Raw genomic sequence first — 21,899 nt, forward strand, 5'->3', positions numbered from 1 at the left:
GACCAAATAGGAAGTACTGACAAAACAGGACAGAAAGTGATTCAAAAACACAGGAAGTAGAAAGTGCAAATAAGAGCACTGGATAGGAATTAAAACACATAACACAGGGAAACACAAACATGACAAAACTGTCAGTAGCAAGCCTAACAAGTGTATATATAACCATGTTACAACAATAACTATAACCAACTATGAACATTAAATTAGCAAGCAGTTTATTAATAGTTTTGACAAAAAACAACTGGAAATGACATAATATGCTAGAGCATTCATCAGCAGCCAAATCAGGAGCCTCTGTAACCTTTTTGAAATGGTTCTATTAAATATATATTTATACCAAATAATATATTGTGATATATATTGTAATGGCAGGAGGCTGCAATACATATCACAATATAGATCTAGGTCATATCACCCATTCCTAATTGCACATAGTTTTTCCTGCTTTTGTAGAAAACATTGAGGAATTGTTGAGTGTGATCTATAGCGATGACTTTATTGGTTGAAAATGAGACGATGAAAGATAAGCATCACACAATCACACAATATCTGTCAATGTGAACTTGGAAGTATGGGCGATGCTATGGATACATTAAAATGGTCAGATTAGGGGTTGGCGACCCAAAATGTTGACAGAGCCGTATTGGGAAAAAAAGTCTGTCTGGAGCCGCAGAAAATGGTAAGCCTTACATACGTGTTATAATGAAGGCAACACATGATGTAAGTGTCTATATTAACAATAATAGCCTACTATCAAAATGAATGTGTTGCAAGCTGACACAAATCTTCGTTGACAGGAATGTTGAAAATTAATATTTATTCTACACATTTTTGGTTATTACATTATGGTATTTTATTTTTTTATTTTGTCATAAAAAAATACAATCATGTGTGCTTACGGACTGTATCCCTGCAGACTGTATTTATCTATATTGATATATGATGTAGGAACCAGAAATATTAATAACAGAAAGAAACAACCCTTTTGTGCGAATGAGTGTGAATGAGTGTAAATGGGGGGCATATATTTATGAACAACGTTTTGCTATCATTGTTTAACAACTAATTACGTTTATCAGGGGTGTCAAACTAATTTTAGCTCAGGGGCCGCATGGAGGAAAATCTCTGCACACGCGGGCCGGACTATTAAAATCATGGCATTAAAACAAACAAAAAAAAGACAACTTCAGATTGTTTTCTTTGTCTTACTTTGGCCAAAAATAGAACAAACACTTTCTGAAAATATTACAATAAAAATATAGAAAAAAAATACTGGCAGCGGTAAAAAATTTAGACCCATGAAGGAAAGAAGAAAGTGAATACATTTATAACTGAATACATTTACATATGCATACAAATTTGTTTTCTTTTGTATTATTATTTTTAATTAATTCAGTAACGTTTATGACAACCTTTTTCCAAAACACAATATAGAATGTGAGATACAACAGGATAATGCATACATGTATTATTTGTTTTCAAAACGGTTACAAAAAAGTGGGACCCCAAAATTTACTGGGGGACCCCATTTTGAAAATTCCTAGCGCCAACACTGATGGAGTATTGGTGCGTGCAAAACAGCAGCAAGCGGCTTTGGCCTGCGGGTCGGTTCTAAAACTAATCAAATATCATCCCGGGGGCCATAGATAATTCATTTGCGGGCCGGATCTGGCCCGCGGGTCTTGACTTTGACACCTAGGATTTATATGTTCATGTAATTTATTTTCTAAAGTTACCCTATTATAATTAGATATTATTTTTCTGTTATTTACTAATATAAGTTACTAAATCATTCTCATTATTCATTTAAACTTATTTTTAATGGCAGAAGCTATATTTGTTATTTATATATTTTTTATTACAGTACTATATATATATATTTTTTTTTTTTCCAAACACTTTTTTCCGTCCTTCTTTTCTTTTCTTCATCACTAATATATCCCTGTTTTTTAATGACAACATGTAAAAACACGAAATATTGAAAATGATACGGATATGATATGAAATTAATGATATATATACCAGTCGGTATATTTTAGAAGTGGTATAAACTTCTTCCTTGCACCTTTTTGGACAGTTTGAATGGTACAATCATATGAACCAAAGCTGTCTTCAATTATTAAACAGTAATATTTGCACTAAATCCCGATCAAGCATGTGCGCATGCGCAGTGCGGCAGGGCACAGTGAGAGAGCGGCGTCCTCATGGCGATGCTGATATCCCGACATGGCAAACGGAGAATGAGCTCATGTTCGATTCCTGAGTCTCACTGCGGGATATGCTTCCTCCTCGGGCGGCTGCGGGCCCGACTGTCAACAACCCCCCCGGTTCCGACGAGGTCTTAAAGCGGCACACCCTCCTCAAGACCACTGGCGAGGAGCGAACCGGAGGTCGACCTGTGGATGAAATAACAGGTGAGGACGCATCACGTTCGCAGACATCGACCGAGGAGGATCATTCCGATCACTTGGTCGAACTCGACATGTATATTTTAATATTCACCTGTCTAATTGTCAGGTGGATTTGAACTTCCATTAAGACAATTTGCTGTAGTGGAACACACAGTTTACAAAGAAATATTATTAACATTATGTGTTCCATTATGTGTTCCAGCACGACATTATCATCATCAGCAGCAGCATACATGGTAGGTTAGTTCCGTATTATATTTGTCTAAACTTTATTTTACTATGAAAATAACACTGGGGGGTTTTAAACGTTATTTATAAAAAGTTTTTTTTATTTTTGGTCTGAATGTACTCTTACGTTGAGTTTAAACTGTGAAGCTATGCAAACGAGGCTCCCAAAAGCCAATTTATCAGTCAAAAACCACAACAACAACAAAAAAACTTAACTAACAAAAAGTAACAATTGAACTTATCAAGATACATTTTTGCCCATTTTATTGTTCTTTTTTGTAAAAAAAAATTAAATTATAATGTTTTACTTATTTGTATATTTGTATTACTACTATGAGTGAAATTACAAACGATTATCACATACTACTGTTTTTTTATTAGTGGAAATAAAAATATAAATTCACTTAATTATTAATTAATGTAATTTATACAGTATTAATGCTAGTATTGTCAAACAATTACATTTTTAAATTAGATCAATCATACTTTGGCATGGGCAGAACAGGGGTTAGTGCATGTGCCTCACAATACAAAGGTCCTGGGTTCGATCCTCGGGGTCTTTCTGTGTGGAGTTTGCATGTTCTCCCCGTGACTGCGTGGGTACTCCAGCTTCCTCCCACCTCCAAAGACATGCACCTGGGGATATGTTGATTGGCAACACTAAATTGGCTCTAGTGTGTGAATGTGAGTGTGAATGTTGTCTGTCTATCTGTGTTGGCAGCTGAGGTAGGCTCCAGCACCCCCCCTACCCCGAAAGAGACAAGCGGTAGACAATGGATGGATGGATGATTAATAGCAGTAAATTACTTGCGTGCATAATTTAAATTAACTTTAAAAAAACGCCAATGTTTTGACACAAACTCAATGTTATAGTCAGAATTTCATAAATATATATATTTTTTCATGTTTTAGGAAATGCACCTCATTTATTTGATCAAAACTTGCTAACAGTTTCAACTAAAGTCCCGTCTGAGTGTATATTAATAGGAAATTTTCCAGCAAGCTCACAAGTCAGAAACTTCTCACTCATCTCAAATCTGCAGTTACTGTAAATGAGGATGTTCGGTCAAAAAAAAATGCGTAAATCATCTTTGTTAATACATGATTAATGCGATAATGTTTTGTGATCATCCGCATGAGTTAACGCATTACCTTTGACAGTCCTAAGTAATATATATTTGAATTAATATGTAATAATAATCAATAAATACATCGATACAAAATGATCACATCTACAGTATTAGCTACTTTTGTATCTACTAACATTTTCAGAATTATATATTTTTCTTCAGAAACCCTCCCATGCATTTTAAAAGTAGTGCCGTCAACTGAATTTGCTTTTTAATTGCAAATAATCACACCCTTTTAAAATTAGCCCACAATTAACGTATTATTAATTAATTTAGAGATTTACATGAGCAGGCAAATATGCTTGTCTGTTGTTTTATGATGACAAATGTTTTCCAGAATTTTTTCTATGATACTTCTGCAGTAAAACATGTCAAAATGATAAAAATGTCATTTTAAGAGTGTGTGTAATTCAAATACAGTAGTGGTTACAACATTTTGCTAATACAGGAGGACAGTGCTTCTCATTTATTTTCTGTTATGGCCCCCCAGGAAGAAGAAAACATTTAGCCCCCACTTGACCCCCTACCCACTCTCTGCCTCGACAATAATTAGTATCATTTGTCTATAAAATTGTTATAGGTACACCTCTGCATAACATTGTATCCTTATTAGCATTAGAGAAACAAAAAAGAAAAACATAAAGAAATATAGATTAACTTATAACAAAAAATAACTATCAACATTGTGTTTTAGTCTTTAACAGAAAAGATTTAAAGTGCATCAATTGGCCTAAAAATTGGGGGAAAAAAAGAAATCCTTATATGAACTATGAGCATTTTTTGTCCGACTTCAACCATTTGTCCAATATGTTTAAGTTACCAGTTACTCAACTTGCCTTTCAGAGCAGCTCACAAAAGGGTTTTCCGAAATTATGAAACAGAACATCTACCGAACTCACATCGTAATAAAAGAAACAAGCTGTCACTATTTTGCATGGTTTCTCGCGCCGTGACCCCAAGATGCAAAGACGGCAGGCAACGTGCAAGTAACACGTTATTTTAAATAGGGACAGTGCAGGAACAAAAGTTGAAGGAGCAAACACATAGCTACAGTGCACACAACACAAAGACCCAATAGACGTTGAAGCAACTCCCTTTCACACATGACACTGGAATATAAACCCTCCTAATTGGCATTCAGGGACAATTGGGTTTTTTAATTGCCAACCACAAACTGGTGAAGAGAATTGCGCTCAGAAACAAGCAAAGTCACTGAAAGACAAACCAAATCATTAAGTGAAACGAAAGTAAGAGCGCTACACAGGAAGACAAACAAAACAGGAAAAACATTGCAAAACCCCAATCACAACACATAAATGATAAGTTAACACATAGAAGAAAGTGATGTACCTCTGATCCTCTCTTACTGACTCGAAATCACCATAATAACACGAGATACACAACAAGGAGTTGCATATTAAAAAACAAGATAGAAATGAACAAAGTTGTTGTTATGAATTTGCAAAACAAAATGAGTTGCGGAGGTCGACATTTTGTTAATGTTTTGCCAAACCAAGCTTGTTCAGTTTGTTTTCAGGTTGAAATAAAATACATGTTACAAAGTAAGTACAGTGGTACCTCAACAAACAAGCTCCATTTGTATAACTCGAAACATCCACAATTTAGTCAAAGTCATCTTTAGTGACAATTGTCAACATGTGCTGGACATACAGTACGGGAAAATCAAAAAAAGGTTTCTCTTTGAACCACGGTGTGAGCTAATTGTTTTTTAAGCTTATGTTTTATGCAAAATTTAAAGGATAAAATACAACTAAAATAAAAATACAGATCTACAAATATATTACAGGATAATGTACAAAATGTGCATTTAGAAAAAAATGTCCATTTTGAAAAAAAGGCAAAGCAACCATAAATGTGCAGAGATGTTCGAGATGTGCATGTAAAAAAATAAAAATAAAAAAAAGCAGCAGCAACAACAAATGTGATTCTGCACAATACATGTACGGCATTCGGATTAACAAAAATGAATAAATAAAATTAAAATAAATATAAGAAATATAAGACAATCAGTGGGGGCAGTGAGATAGAGAGGACTGCTCAAGGATGCGGCGTGAGTTTCAGCATCCAGAGCTGAGGCGGCGGCCAGTGGGAGGAAGAAAGGGGAGAGAGTTCAGCTTCCTGACAGCTGAGTGGATACAACTGTTTCTTAGTCCGGTGGAGCTGGTTCGGAGGTTCCGGTACCGTCCCCAAGACGGCAGGAGGCTGTAGAGTCTGTGTTGTGGATGGCTGGGGTCGCTCACAATGCTGGATGTTTTGCGGGTGAGGCGGCTGCTATAGATGTCTAGGAGGGACCAATGATTTTTCTTGTTGTGTTCACTATGCATTGCAGAGTCTTGTGGTTGTATGCGGTGCAGTTCTCATACCACATAGTGATGCAGCTGGTCAGAATTCTCCCGATGATGCGGCCCTGTAGAAGGAGCACATGATGAGCGCTGGGGCTATCGCCTTCTTCAGCTTGCGGTGGAAGTAGAGCTGTCCTTTTTTTCAACAGTGATGCAATATTTTATGACCAGGAGAGGTCCTCACTGATGTGCACGCAGACATTTAGTGCTGCTCCCTCTCTCCAGAGCAGAGCCGTGTGTTGCATGTGTCTTTTTTGAAAGTCCGCATCATTTGGTTGTTTGTGGCTGCATGACGTGGATGCTGGTTACGGCCATGTGTTATGTGGATTGACAGCGCTGCGATTGGGCTAACCAGTAAGACATGTTTTAAATTGTTTGTTTTTCTAATTTGGTCATTTGCTTTGTCTCTTTCTCAATAACTTTGTCAGTTTTGGTTGTTGAAAGGCAGGATTGTGTCGCTCTCTGGCTGTGGACAAATATTACTTAAACCAGTGGTGGGGAAATTAATAAAATACATAGCTGAGATAGGCTCCAGCGCCCCCCGCGACCCCAAAGGGAATAAGAGGTAGAAAATGGATGGATGGACATTTAGGAGTATACGCTACTTTGTATCACAAATGACAACAGCGAAGAATGCATGTGCATTTAAGAACCAGCAACTTATTAACTATGTCAGACTAAGGGTGGGGCGCCATTCTCATCACTGACGTGTCCTTGGGCAAGATACTTTGCCCACCTGCACCCAGTGCCACCCACACTGGTTTAAATGTAACTTAGATAATGGGTTTCACTACGTAAAGCGCTTTAAGTCCCTCGAGAAAATTGTATATAAATATAATTCACTTCACACTTCACTTCACTCGCACAAATCTCTTTGGGTAAATGTCTACCATATATGGAGATATCTGCTGACATCACCAATGGGGAAAAACGTCACAATCGGGGCAAATTCCAAATAGTTCGTTTGGAGGAAGTATGAAGGAAGGCAAGATTGTTTTATAAATATCTCTGCCAAATAATAAAAAAATTTCCGAATTTATGCAGATCCAAAATAAACTAAAACAGGTTGTAAGAGGTAACAAAGGTTGATTTTGACCAACAGGTCCGCTTTAAGCATAACAAAAAGCAGAGAGAAAGCTTGTATTTTAAAATACTCATAAGTTGAGATAACACTGCAGTTCTCGGCCACTTTCATTTTTTAAAAGTAGCTGCGAGAAGAAAAATGGTTCGAGACACAATGACAAGTTTAATTTAAATAACTAAATAATTAAGAAATCATTAATGATGTAATAATAAACATAATTTATAAATACTACAAATGTATCACTTATAATTGTATGAATAAAGATATTAGAATTAATCAATTAAAATAAGAACTACTATTAATTAATGGTACATCTATGGAATTAATTAATTAATTTCATTACATTTTTAATGGTATTGTTATTTATAGTAAAACATAACGTTGAGCCTGTGCTTTTTTTTCCTAAGACGCTACCTTCCCTTTCATGAATAGAACAGTAGAGATGATTCCCAGAGGGGTTGTATAAATAATATTTTTTTTTATCAGTTTGTTTACAGTTAAAATCTTTTTATTTAACCTGCATTCTGTGTGACATAACCAATGCTTAAGAGGGCCGATTAGATTGTGTGTGTGTGTGTGTGTGTTCATCAGAGTGAGGCAAATTCATTAGTGTTGGGGAAATTACTTTTAAAGTATAGTTACTAGTTGCTTTTTCAACTAAGTAATTTAATTTACTAACATAATTACTCCTTAGTAAATGTGATTAGTTAGCAGATAAACTACTTATTGTGTTTCTCTTTTGAAAAACCTTAAAAATGAGAGTGCATACTGTCATATCTGTGACTTTGAGTGTACGCTTGTAAAAGGCGGGGCCTGTTGGGTGACTTGACATCAGTAGGTGAGAGCGGAGTTTGCTCAGCGTAAGTTGTAGCTGACAGTTCACAGTGTCTGCAGGGAGACTTTTCCCTGTTAACCCTTCGTGTGCATCATGATTAATGCTTCATGTAAACGGACATCCTAACGGTTGTCATTGATGTGACAGCAAACATTGTACAGTAAACTATTGTGTTATTATGTTGTATTTCTTCTTTAGCACTGAGCAATACTGCTACATGATGCTGAGTGTTTCACTAAAGTTGGATCAGTTTAGCAGAGCTTCTAAAACTTGTAGCTCATCCTCCTTATAGTCTGGATCAACAATATAAGGTCCTGGTTCATAATTTTTTCCAAAGTATTTGTTGTTGGCTCGCACAAAGTCTGCATGATTTGCATTCATGTTGGTGGGGAAGAGATCAGCGGTTCCTACCTCTATGTCAGCGATCACGTGTCTGGGTAGCTCATTATTTCTCAAAATGGCTCAAGAATCTCTGTGACATTTATACTATTTTGATCATATCTATTTACTCGCAAACTCTGTAAGTATTTCGGTGTCATAAATCAGATATATAGGATAATAGTTTCAATAAAGAGACAACTAGTTTTTCCACTCTTCTGGTACTTTAAGTAATAACTTCCTGCCTTTTCCAATTTCGAGCTTGTTCCAAGTATAATGGTGGTTTTGCTAGCAATGTTGGAGAGCATCTTCTTTGAAGCAAAGTTGTGATGGATAGTGACGGACCACTTGAGGCCTGGCTACGACCGATGATTTTCATTGTAGAATCTGCTTTGTTAGATTTTACCCACAGTCGATGATTCATTGTCTACAAATAAACACAGTAAGTTTTGTGAGGTTTAGTGAAGTTTAGTTTAGTGAAGTTCAGTTTAGTGGTTTACTGAGGTCCTCGGTTCTGGCAGAGCGCCGAGAAGATGATCACACTTGACAATTGTAGAATAAGTTAAGTTCCGTAGGTTAACCTGAAGTGAAACAAGAAGGGAATATTGGTGTAAGTCTCCTACCCAAGCATACAGGGCTTTGTTGCACTCCGGCCACAGTTGTGTATTTTCAGCGGGTCTTGGTGCACAGTGACACAGCGAGCTCCGTGTACGACAGTGGCGTGTCCCAAAGGGCTGCGCATCATCAAATCAAACTCCTTCAAATCAAATCATATAATAGTCGACTATTCTAAAACACCCATATACAACACCACATTATAAGTAACACTATCGGAAGTGTAAAGGTATGTAAAAGTAGTTAATTATATTATGTGTTACTAGAAAAAAGTAACATTGTTGGTAAAACCATTATATTGTAATGCCTGTCACTGGTTGTCGTCATTTACCAAACATATAAGTGTTTATTGGGTTTATAAATTCTTATATGTAGTATCCAAAGAGCTGTCATCCTGATGTCCTCAAACCTGCTCACCAGAAGCGTTGGTGTTTTTGTTTTTGAAGTGTCGATGTTTCCACAGCACTTAATGTTCCAATTCATTACAATCAACCTAATTTTCCCACAAAGAGCAGATACCTCATTGTTTCCTCTACAATTATAATATATTTTTTAATACTATATAGTAGTATAAAATAGTCATATAAAGATACTTTTCATGTCAATATTATTATTTGTTATTTCATCAACTAAACTAAATATTGTGTATAGAGTATACCTTTATTACGTTTACACGTTCATGTTGACACTATCGCCTGTTCTCGGTATCACATGCAGAGGAGCAAAAAAATGACACATCTTTATTTTGGCTTTGTGGATTATTTTGTTGTCTTTCTAATGCTTTTTTTTAGGAAAGTTTGTGAAATTTAACTCTAAAGGAGTGATTGCAATACAGTCGGATACTTTGCGTCTGTTAGTCCAAAATCCCCTACTGTACACGCACATACATATACACATAAAACACATGTTGTGCAGGTGCATGTGGGCACCCCAAATGTTACTGTTGAGGAGAGATTGCGCTGAAGTCTGTTTGATGGCGTATGCCCTTATTTGTGCCAGTGAGTCAAATCCCGCCCACCATGTAAATGTAGGGGAGAAAGTGTGGCAGTGAAAATGGTTATGTGAGTTGAAGCGCATGGTTGACTCATTGTGGGTCACACGTTCCTCTTCTAGGCTTGAGTGCTGCTGTCTTGCAGCGGTGCCTGACTCTCCTATTTACCATTGTGTGTGCACTGTGGACGTAGTCGGGGAGCACACGTAGTATTGACTGTTCAGTGCATATCAGTTTGTCTACCGTTGACTCTGTGTATTACTCTTTGCTCAAAGTAACTTCTGTGAATGTTGTTCTTTGTCCTCTTGGTTGAGATGGAACAGCATCTCAGCTCCTATCTTTATCTGTTTTTATCTTATTGTGTGCAAATTTCGGTATCGACTATGCATACAACATATTAAAATATATATATGAAACAATATCAACAGAATAGTACAAACATGTTTTTATTAAAAACAGCATTATTTTGAGCAAAAATAACGTCAATATTGCAAAATAAGTAAAGAAAAGTTAAAAACTGCTATTGCTGGGTTTCAACCACGTGCTCTAGAGCCTTTGGGGGCAAACATTTCAATATGGGCACTGTTTAATTACCACCGGGTACACATTTGTCAGAGTATTATGAAGGACTGTGTGCGGGTTTTAATGCTGTGTAATGAGACGGTTGTTATGTTAATGCTTAGTGATAATGATAAACTGCGATGAGGCGCTGACTGGGATAGATAGGCTCCCCACCCTGACCCCGAGAGGATCAAAAAGTAGAAAATCGATGGATGGATGGATAATGATAAAGTTAACGATACTACAACAAATGTTGACATAAACCGACCATTTTTCACATAAATTACCGCTTTAGTTATCACATTTTATCTTAACGTCGCCTTAAGCAGGCACTTTTTAGAAATAAGAAAAATATGGTGGACCAAGACATAAGGATCCATAAGGATGGGTTGTTGACATAAAATAGAATAAAATATATATATTTTTTAATATGTGCGATGCAGTTCAACAATGTTCCAAAACAATGAATGCAATTCAAGTGCTGTACAGAGAGTTTACTGCTAATGCTAATTTCCAACTATTGTCCATGGTTAGGCTTTCAAAAAAATAACATACTTTTAACACACCATACAATAAATAAGTATACTAAAATATCGTATTGTGAAATAAAATACAAAATACAAGGTAAGACCTTAAAAAAAACAACTAAACTTACAGGCCAAGTTCATGTGTGCAGCTTTTGTTTATCCTTCAGCCAACACTTAACCTTTGCTATGAACAGATTCATATCCAAGATTATTTTGATTTCTGTTAGTAATGTATTCTACAGTTGACAGCCTGTGAAGGAAAAGGCAGACTGTCCAAATGTAGTTCTTTGGTGTGATATTTTGCAGCTTCTATTTACCTTATTATGTCTTGTCTATTATGTCTTTTAAAAATAAGCTTCAAGAAAGATGTATGAATACAACTCTCAAAATGTAAAAGATTATATTTTTTCATTATTTGGGGATGGGCTTTTTGTCCGATATTTTCAAGGACTGGTTGTACCCAGATGTCCTGGGTCTGAGTGTAGAGGCCACAATAGGACATGTGAAAAAAATCATGGCATGGAGGAACATCTTAGCTGCCTCATTAGCTTAAAACAGGTGAGGTTACTTTTTGCTACTTTTGAGACTCTCATTTTGTGCTTTTAAAAATCCCTTTAATAAAATTGTATCTCTAGATACTTAAATTCAGTAACCTCCTGTATTTCATTATTTTGCAAAGCGATTTTAAATGTCCCAGGTAGAATCTGTTGTCGATTGACAGTGTAATGTTGGGGATTGTAGACATTGGCATCATATATTTATGAATTCCTCAAGGCCGCTGAAACCCCGCCTTGGGAGTCCTGATGACATGCTCACAAATGTATGCTTTGCAAAGGAACGCTTTTCTGTCTCTTAATTCTTGCAAAGCACTCGATTTGCTCCATTGTGGCTATTGTGCCATGCTTGTGCCAAGTGTCTGCATTAGAGAGAGGCTTCATTCTTTGAGAGTCCTTCAAGACACGCTGTCGAGTTGGGGGGTGGAGGGGACGTGCCAAGGCACTGAATATTGTTTGGAAAGGGGCAGAGGAGTGTTTGATGGTGGGGAGGGGAAAAGGGTGGCAGCTGCCAAGCGACTCCATTGAGCTGCGTGAATGAGCCATTCATATTTTTGGAGATTCAAGCAGATGCCATATTGTTTGAACTTCACTTGAAAATCCTTTAACAAGGAGGAGACTGTTGTACATTCTTGAATTGTGCAAGTGTGGAGAAGCGCAGAAATCTTATATGCTCCCGAAAAACAAACACTTCAATGTGCCAGTGTACAAATCCTTTCCGTATTTTTAAGTATTTACATATTTACAGCTTTCTTAACTGCATGTGGATTGATATTCGTTTTTTGTACAGTGTTACATCGTTTATCATTCCAAAAGATCCCACTAAAACCGAATGGTACAAAAAAACAGAAGCATTTATTTTCCATTAGAAAAAGTATCAATTCATTGAATCTATTACAAATACCCAAAAATATGAACACAAAACAGATTTTATAGAGAATAATTATATTTTTACATGCAGAAAACAATGTGAAGTATTTAGAAATGATGAATGAAATGTATAAATGATAATTTAACATCACTTTTACTTTTATTGAAAACTTTTGTTGGCGAAGACAGCAATGAGCGGAGAGAAAGGCAGGAAGGAAAAGCTACCTTAGTGTTTTGCTACAAGTGCTGTCTTGAAATTAATAGTGTTTCTCGCCTTCTTTATCAAAGTGCTGGCACTTTCTTTGGCCTCTTGGTGAATTCGTTTTCAGTAGTACTCAATAAAAGAAGCACATTGACTAAGTCAGCAACATGTGAGATAGTTTGTTCGGGCACTCATTTCCGTGGAATGATACGCAGGGAAACTGATTACTTTGTTACATGCTATGTTTAGGTGTACGATAACCAATACAGTGTAGTTTTAGGGCTTGTGGCGATCATTTTAATCAAAAATTGATTCAAACAAAATGTAGGGCGTATACAAACTGAGGTATTATTGTATTTTCCCACTAAAATTGTTCAGGTCAGATCATTACAATGAAGGTTTCGCCCCGTACTGAAAAAGTTAGCATATTATTGACATAAAAAAAAACCATAGCACATAAGTATTTATTCTATAAAATATCAAATAGGCATGATAGTTGTTTTAAATTAAAATATATTAATTTGTGTTGAAAAAAGCTGTTGCGTGTGCAGGAGGGAGTTGACGGCACAGACACAAGGGGGAAGTAAAGCTCTATAATTTATTATATATATACAATATAATATATATAATAATGAAACAATAATAATATTAAACAAGGGGAAATGGAGTGTGACAAAATCCAAAAGTGTGTATGGTGTAAGACTAAGTGTCGCAGTTATCTGTTGAGCGTTACCAGGAGGTGTTGTTCCAAACTCGGAAGTCCAAGAGGGCGAGGCTGATCTAGGAAGTCCGTGTGACAGGCGAAAGATCCAGGGCGAGACAGAGGCGTCAGAGTCCGTGTCCATGCGAGGGGGTTCGAGATCCAAGAGGCAGTCAGGGAAACAGGGGGGGACAAGGAATGACGAGACACACAGCAACGTCAACGCGGGAACGGAGGTGGGACATCAACAGAAGGTTATGTTCTGGCGCGGGATGGCAGGTTGTGCAGGCTCTTGAAGGCAGGTCTGATCATCAGCTTCAGGTGTGCAGATTGCCCTAACCCTAACCCTAACCCTTACCCGGTCTGACGCGCGCATTGCGCGCTCTCGGAGCTGCGCTCAGCGCAGCACACAGATGAATGCGCACTGAGGCGTGCCCGGACCGTGACAAAAGCATCAATTTGTATTTTGTTGCTTCGATGATTTGTTTAATGAGTAAAATACGTGGACATTGTATTGCTCCATCACACACGAGATAGTGCACATATTAGTGATCTAGCTTGTACTGCCGGTGATGCGGCCTGTGTGTGGGAAGGGGGGGCAGACTATTAGAGTGCGGATAGAGAGAGGGGAAAGAATAACAGAAAGCAAAAGGCTAGCGTTCGGTCTGTGTCGTTCTATTCCGCTTCAGACGTTAAGTCTTCTTCAAACTTCTTTACTACTATTGCCTCCTCGTCGCCGCAAATGTTGTGCTGCCCAATAAGGAAGCTTGTGTGTCGTTTACCTCTTTTATTGTCAACTTTTTACTTGTGCTGCATCACTGCTTCTGAGTTACTGTTCCTTTCACCTCCTGTGATACTGCAGCATGTATGATGTTCGTGCAGGTATCAGCATACCGTGCTTGATACTAATACAGACCGCAATTTATTTTAATATTTATTTCTAGTACGCTACCAGTACATGCGGCCACTTATGCAAATCATTATTATTAATTTCAGAAGTATCGAGAAGAGAATTTGATGAGAGAAGATTTTTGACAATATAGGTGACTAATGCCCAGAGTTTGATTTTGCTGCTACATTTCTTTTTTTTCCACGGCGTAGGGGTCTATTTTGTCAGTCATCATGCACTAATCATTATACTGCTTTCCCAAAATTGCATCTAATATTTTCTGATAGCTGAAGAAAGACTTATTATCCATAATTTGTCACACTCGAGTCGTATTTGTCCTTGGCATGCGAAAACCACACCCTTTTAGTGTGGAATATGTTGTGATAAATGCCCAGATAATGTCACATGATCGAAAACAATCTATAGTACTACTTCAATGATACACCATTACCAGAAATTATCCTGCATGTTTAAGAGCAGCAAAGAAGCAGAAACAATGTAAATGTCTGTTTTGGCTGCTTATATCTTTGACATGCATGACAAATATTTTATTCAAACCCATGTGAGGACATGTTATAGCGTTTACAGGGGGTCCCCAAACTACGGCCCGTTTTTTTTTTTTTTTTTTTTTTTTTTTAATCTTTCCTTTCTAATCCATTTTCTACCACTTTTTACTCTTCGTGTCTCCTAGCCGCTCAGGCAAATCATATTGTCTAAAAATGAATTTTCCCATCGATAACGTGACAATGTTAAATGTTAATGAACATCAATGTTAACGGATTATAAAGACAATGTGTATATATATATATATATATATATATATATATATATATATATATATATATATATATATATATATATATATATATATTAGGGCTGCAACTAACGATTAATTTGATAATCGATTAATCTGTCGATTATTACTTCGATTAATCGATTAATAATCGGATAAAAGAGACAAACTACATTTATATCCTTTCCAGTATTTTATTGAAAAAAAACCCAGCATACTGGCACCATACTTATTTTGATTATTGTTTCTCAGCTGTTTATACATGTTGCAGTTTATAAATAAAGGTTTATTAAAAAAAAAAAAAAACATAAATAAAATTAAGAAAAATTGAAGAATATTGCCTCTGCATATGCGCATAGCATAGATCCAACGAATCGATGACTTAATTAATCGCCAACTATTTTTATAATCGATTTTAATCGATTTAATCGATTAGTTGTTGCAGCCCTAATATATATATATATATATATATATATATATATATATATATATATATATATATATATATATATATATATATATATATATATATATATATATTTACAGCCCGGCCCCCGGCCAAATTTTTTTAACCCAATGCGGCCCCCGAGTCAAAAAGTTTGGGGACCCCTGATATATATATATATATTAGGGCTGCAACTAACGATTAATTTGATAATTGATTAATCCGTCGATTATTACTTTGATTAATCGATTAATAATCAGATTATAGAAGACAAACTACATTTCTATCTTTTCCAGTATTTTATTGAAAAAAAACAGCATACTGGCACCATACTTATTTTGATTATTGTTTCTCAGCTGTTTGTACATGTTGCAGTTTATAAATAAAGGTTTATTAAAAAGTAAATAAATACATAAATTAAATTAAATTAAAAAAATATATATTGCCTCTGCGTATGCGCATAGAATAGATCCAACGAATCGATGGCTTAATTAATTGCCAACTATTTTTATAATAGATTTTAATCGATTTAATTGATTAGTTGTTGCAGCCCTAATATATATATATATATACATATATATATATATATATATATATATATATATATATATATACATATATATATATATATATATATATATATATATATATATATATATATATATATATATATATATATATATGTATATATATATATATATATATATATATATATACACACACACACAGCCCGGCCCTGGCCAAATTGTTTTAACCCAATGCGGCCCCCGAGTCAAAAAGTTTGGGGACCCCTGGTCTACAGTTTGTGAATGCTAAAGAGTTAGTCAAAAAAAATCAAACACCGCTTCTTCAGTTATTACCTTTTCAAATGTATATACCAGACAAAATCAGCTTTTTTGGCTAAGTATGTTTAAGACACAAGTAATTTGACTTGGCAAACCGTGGCGGCCATCCACGCCGCCATCTTGGTATGAAAACCAGAAGGAAACATTAAAGAACACAAAGGACACAAAATACATTAAAAGAATACAGAACTGATGCAACCGACTGCCACTTCAGCTGCACCATTTCTAAATACAGCTACAAAAGTAAAACACAACATGAGCAATAAATAATTCATATTGCACACATACAATTGCACCATGCATAGACAAACAAAACAAAATCACAATTTCAACACCCACATACACCGCGGTGGCCTCCGCGGTGCTCCATGCCATCATCTGCTGGGGTGGGAGAAGGGACTTAAGACATTATTAATAGTGAAATTAATATTTGGCCTACCGGCTACAAAGTGCAGCTGCATTGCCGCAACAAAAAGTGCAAACAGCTTGTGTCTAATGATTCGGCTCACAACGTCATAAATTCATCATGTGCAGCACGGTGGAACAGGGGTTAGTGCAGTGGTCCCCAACCACCGGACCGATTGGTACCGGGCCGCACAAGAAATCCAAAATATATATTTATATATATATATATATATATATATATATATATATATATATATATATATATATATATATATATATATATATATATATATATATATAAATATATATATATATTTTTTTTTTTAAATCAACATAAAAAACACAATATATACATTATATATCAATATAGATCAATGCAGTCTACAGGGATACAGTCCGTAAGCACACATGATTGTATTTCTTTATGAAAAAAAAAAAAAAATAAAAATACACCCCCCGCGACCCCAAAAAGGGACAAGCGGTAGAAAATGGATGGAATTCACAAATAAAATGAATAATTTTATTAAAAACACCCTTGTAGACTATAATGTACACACACTAAGGATTTAAAGTTAAAGTACCACTGATAGAAATGAGGGGAGAGGAGGAGCGGGAAGACGAACAGCAGCATTAGCCAAAGGGAGGAGTCAGGCCTGCAGTGTCATGACCTGCGGTGACAGGTATATTGTTTTTCCAGTGTTTTCTGTTAGCTTCACTGTCAGCATTCCTTCCTCTCTGTTTTTCAACTTATTGTGCGCTTACCATGCCATCAGAGCCAGTGTGGAGTGCTGATTGACACACCTGCCTCCGTTTGGTGATTAAGACACTCACCAGTTAACGATCACCACCTGAGGGTTCTATATGCATTGTTGAGTGCACTACTTTGTGGTGTAGTTTTTTACATTTTCTTCTCCTGCTGCTTGCTGTCGTTTGCGTTGTCACCCATGGTTGATTGCTTGTCTCATGCTGGTGCTTTTTGTTTTTTGATAACCTGCAAGGTATCTAATAAAGGGACCTTCTGCTTGCACACCCCCTGCTATCTCTGCATCCTGGGACTGCAACCATGCCCTGCCGCTGTAGGCTTTTTTTCCACCAATAGGAAGGCATATTTGTGTTTTTGTTTTGTTCACTTTCGATCTACAAGTGAATGCCTGTCTTTTCACCCTGTACCAAATGCGCAACAAACATGACGACACAAATCCAAAATCATAGCGAATATTATTAATGATGAGTCTGGTTTTACTTGACTGATTTACACCAATTAAAGACCTGTTTACAGATTGAAATCTGCTTTTTCGATTATTATTAGTGACTCCCAAGAGATATAAGATAAATACAAATACAGATTTTCTACGGCCCACTTTAGTATTATTAGTTTTTTGACTCAAATTTTCGAAAGATGGTCTTGGTGTCATATACTACTTGGTTATCATACAGCCAAACATTGTGTGTAACAAACTAACCCGTTTGCTCACGTATCACTCCGAGGAATGAAGTGCACAAACAATGCTAAAAGAGATGTACAATGTTTATTTATCCGTTTTATTCAAACTGATATGTATTTCACATTGTTTTTTGTATGTAAAACAATAATTATTGTTTATAAAATGTGTTCTGTGTTCATATTTTTGGGTGTCTGGAACAAATCAAAGCGGCTGTATAGTTAGGTCAGGGGTCGGCAACCTTTACCAGTCAAAGAGCCATTTTGACCAGTTTCACAAATTAAAGAAAACAATGGGAGCCACAAACATTTTTTGAAATTTAAAATGAAATAACACTGTATACAAAGTTTTTTTTTTGCTTTGTGCTATGTATAAACCAAGGGTCTCAGACACGCGGCCCACAACTTATTATGACAAGTTAGGGTTGGGGTGGGGGCGGGGTTTGGTGGTAGCAGGGGTGTATAATGTAGCCCGGAAGAGTCAGGGCTGCATGGGATTCTGGGTATTTGTTCTGTTGTGTTTATGTTGTGTTAAGGTGCAGATGTTCTCCCGAAATGTGTGTGTCATTCTTGTTTGGTTTTGGTTCAAAGTGTGGCGCATTATTAGTAAGAGTGTTAAAGTTGTTTTATATGGCCACCATCAGTGTAACCTGTGTGGCTGTTGAGCAAGTATGCATTGCTGTCACGTACGTGTGCTAGCATAAGATGCATATTGTATTACAAGGGGCTGGGCTGGCACGCTGTTAATACATATTGTAGAGGGCCCAAATACTGTACCATTATGGCACGCCCTTATTATAATTGTAAGGGTGAAAATCGGAGAATAATAATCCCGAGAGATTTCTGCGATAGCATTGAAATCCGGGAGTCTCCGGGGAAAATCGGGGGGGTCGGCAAGTAAGTAGCTGAGCCGCATCAGAGTGATCAAAGAGCCGCATGCGGCTCCGGAGCCGCGGGTTGCCGACCCCTGAGTTAGGTAGATGCTTAAAAGGTGCTTGCGTTCGATCATTGTGACCTTCAGGAATGCTTACGAATGAAGAAAATTGCCACAGCGCAAGGGCTCTGTTCGGAGTGACTATTGGTCTTGCTCACCTGCTCAAACTCTTCGTTTTTTGATGCTTTCATACGCAAAGTTATCTCCTGTGGGTTCACACGCGCCCCAGGCATGCACGCATGGGCATCGTGCAAAAGTGTTTTATTGGATTTAACTTTTAATTGTGACAAATATAGACATGTGTTTGACAATTCTGTTCTATTAAATCACGTCTAGTAACATAAGATAGCTAGTAATGTTCTTGTTATATTTTATAGTTTGAAAAATGTACAATAAGTTTGAACAAGTTGCAAACAACCATTTTGATTACAGTTACATTATTTCTTATGAGAAAAGTTGCTTTGGTTTACCACTGAACTGTTTTTATAATTGGGTCCTTAACGCAAATATTCTGGACACAATTTCATTAAATCTTTGAACATCAACATGCAAACATAAAAAATCCCCCTCATCGCGGGTAATCTGGAGCTCCTGCTGAAAATGTCGTACATTCCTCTTGAAAACTGTGTCCTTAACATTTTTTTGTTGTGCCCCAGTGATGTGTACATCAAATGAATGCAGCCTTTTCAGCACAGGCTCCAGTGACTTGGGGGCTTTGTAGACCAGAACAGGGCTTTGCAAAGTGACAATAAAAGTGACATTGTCCTGTGAAGACCGTATACAGTTCCTTTTTTTGGTCAATGAATTGATTTTCATGCTTATCAAGAAAAAGAACTGTGGAGAATGTGGAATTATGGGCTTGTCATTAGTGTGTGTGTGAGCGAGTGTGTGTGGTCTTGTGTTGGTTTGGCAATATACACTTCTTTTCTTTCCTAGTAATTTGTTGTCATTTATTCTTAAAACTTGATAAGCCACTTCCTTCCAGGAGTTTGCAAGCTTTTTCTCAAAGTTGCAAAAGTTGCAATGTTTTAAAGCTTTTTAAAAAGAATAACATTCAACCAGCTTGTGACTTTAACAAGTTGTTATCAATGTTTTAAGTGTTCGTTGTTACCACACAATTTAAACAAAATCCATGAAAATATGCTTTGTTTGCCAATTAAATTCAAATGTTAGCAATTGTGGTGGAAACTTCAACAGTGCTACTTCACAAAGACAGTAGTTCTAATTGGACCTCCTCTGTAATTTACATGCAGGTAACATAGCTGTGATTGGATATATTCACAACTTGTCCTGACATTAAAAAAATAAATAAACATGTTTGTTGATTTGTTGGCAAAGCTGTCAGTTATTTTCTTAAATTGGTGTGACGTGCATTTGTTTACATTCGTTTTCGCCTCGTTTTTCATTAGAACAAAAATGTTTTTTGACATAATATATATGATGAAATGTATTCGCCAGCAAAAAGAACACTGTTCTGTGAGAAAGCTATACCTAAATGAGTACTGTTGTTATCTTGCAAAAGTAAATATAAAATGGTATGAAAAACATGGTCCTTTATAACTACAGCAGGTTCCATACACGCGCATGATATTTGATGATCTGAACAGTTGGGGCGATAAACCACAAGAAACAGTACGGCACATTAATCAGCTGTAGATGTGATTGCATCGATCGATGGAAAGACAAAGACAGTGTGTGTGTGTGTGTGTGTGTGTGTGTGTGTGTGTGTGTGTGTGTGTGTGTGTGTGTGTGTGTGTGTCTAACACCTGATGAGACTGTGTGTGTGTGTGCGTGTGCGTGTGCGTGTGTGTGTGTGTGTGTATACAAGTGTGGTAATATAATATCAGCCTATTAGCTGCAACCTCACATCTGCTGTCAGCCACTTGCTGTAACTCTATTTAGGATCTTATTGATTGCTCATTATGGGTATGTTTTCTGAAAGACGAGCGTTCGCTTTGATCACATTAAAACCCTCGTGGACCCACCCGTCGCCCCCCTCCCGGGATGCCTTCTGCTCATCTGCTCCCATCAAGTTTCTCCTCCGAGATCTGACATGAAGCCGTTTGGCATTCTTTTCATTCCGTCCTGTTTGACTTAAAATAACTACTTTTTGTTTTTGCACACAAATTAATTGATGTCTTTTTGTCTGTTATGAAAATCAGTGACCATGAATGAGAAACACTTTAAATTAGCATGTCTTTTATATTTATTTGCATGACGTTTAATGTTGGCTTTGTGATCTGTGTTTTGTTCACTTAGAAACAAACAAAGAGAAAGTGACAGTGAAAATGTAGACGTAATTACAGTATATGTTCCTACGTGCATGTGATAAACACACATTTACTGTAAAAAAAAACAAAGCGTTTTACCGTACACTAATTCAGCCTCTTAAATCATGTGTCTAAGTGGACCGTTTTGCTAGAAAAAACGTTTGTGTGCATGCACAGTGCAAAGTGTACATGGAGGATATTGGTATGAAAGTAAATGATGGTTGAGCTTTTAGCTGACGTTCAGCCAGGGTTCATCCAAGGGAAACAGAATACCTTTTGAGTGGCTCCATCTATAGCTTGTGTTTATTGATACGCACATTGCATAGCTGTTACCATAGCAACACAGACTCAACCAGGCTTGAGGTTGTAAAAGGTTAAGCATCATGTTGTCTAATTTGTCCTTGTACAACAGGAATGTGCGATCAGGA

General features: G+C 36.6%; 1 protein-coding gene across 2 annotated transcripts in view; it reads left to right on the forward strand.

The window, feature by feature from the left end:
- Positions 1-2,186: 2,186 nt before the first annotated feature.
- Positions 2,187-21,899, forward strand: part of LOC133617927 (fidgetin-like) — a 65,470-nt gene continuing 45,757 nt past the window's right edge. Inside the window, exons 1-2 of one of the 2 annotated variants that reach the window (XM_061978322.1) lie at positions 2,279-2,414; positions 2,614-2,647. Coding sequence is in view for 1 of the 2 variants with exons in the window: in XM_061978314.1 (XP_061834298.1) it covers positions 2,279-2,414 (136 nt within the window). In the remaining variant the exon portion in view is untranslated. Of the gene's footprint in view, positions 2,415-2,613; positions 2,648-21,899 lie in introns of both variants that reach the window. The other variant, XM_061978314.1, reaches the window with a different exon arrangement.

The sequence above is a fragment of the Nerophis lumbriciformis genome, linkage group LG01, assembly GCF_033978685.3.
Source record: "Nerophis lumbriciformis linkage group LG01, RoL_Nlum_v2.1, whole genome shotgun sequence".
NCBI lineage: Eukaryota > Metazoa > Chordata > Actinopteri > Syngnathiformes > Syngnathidae > Nerophis > Nerophis lumbriciformis.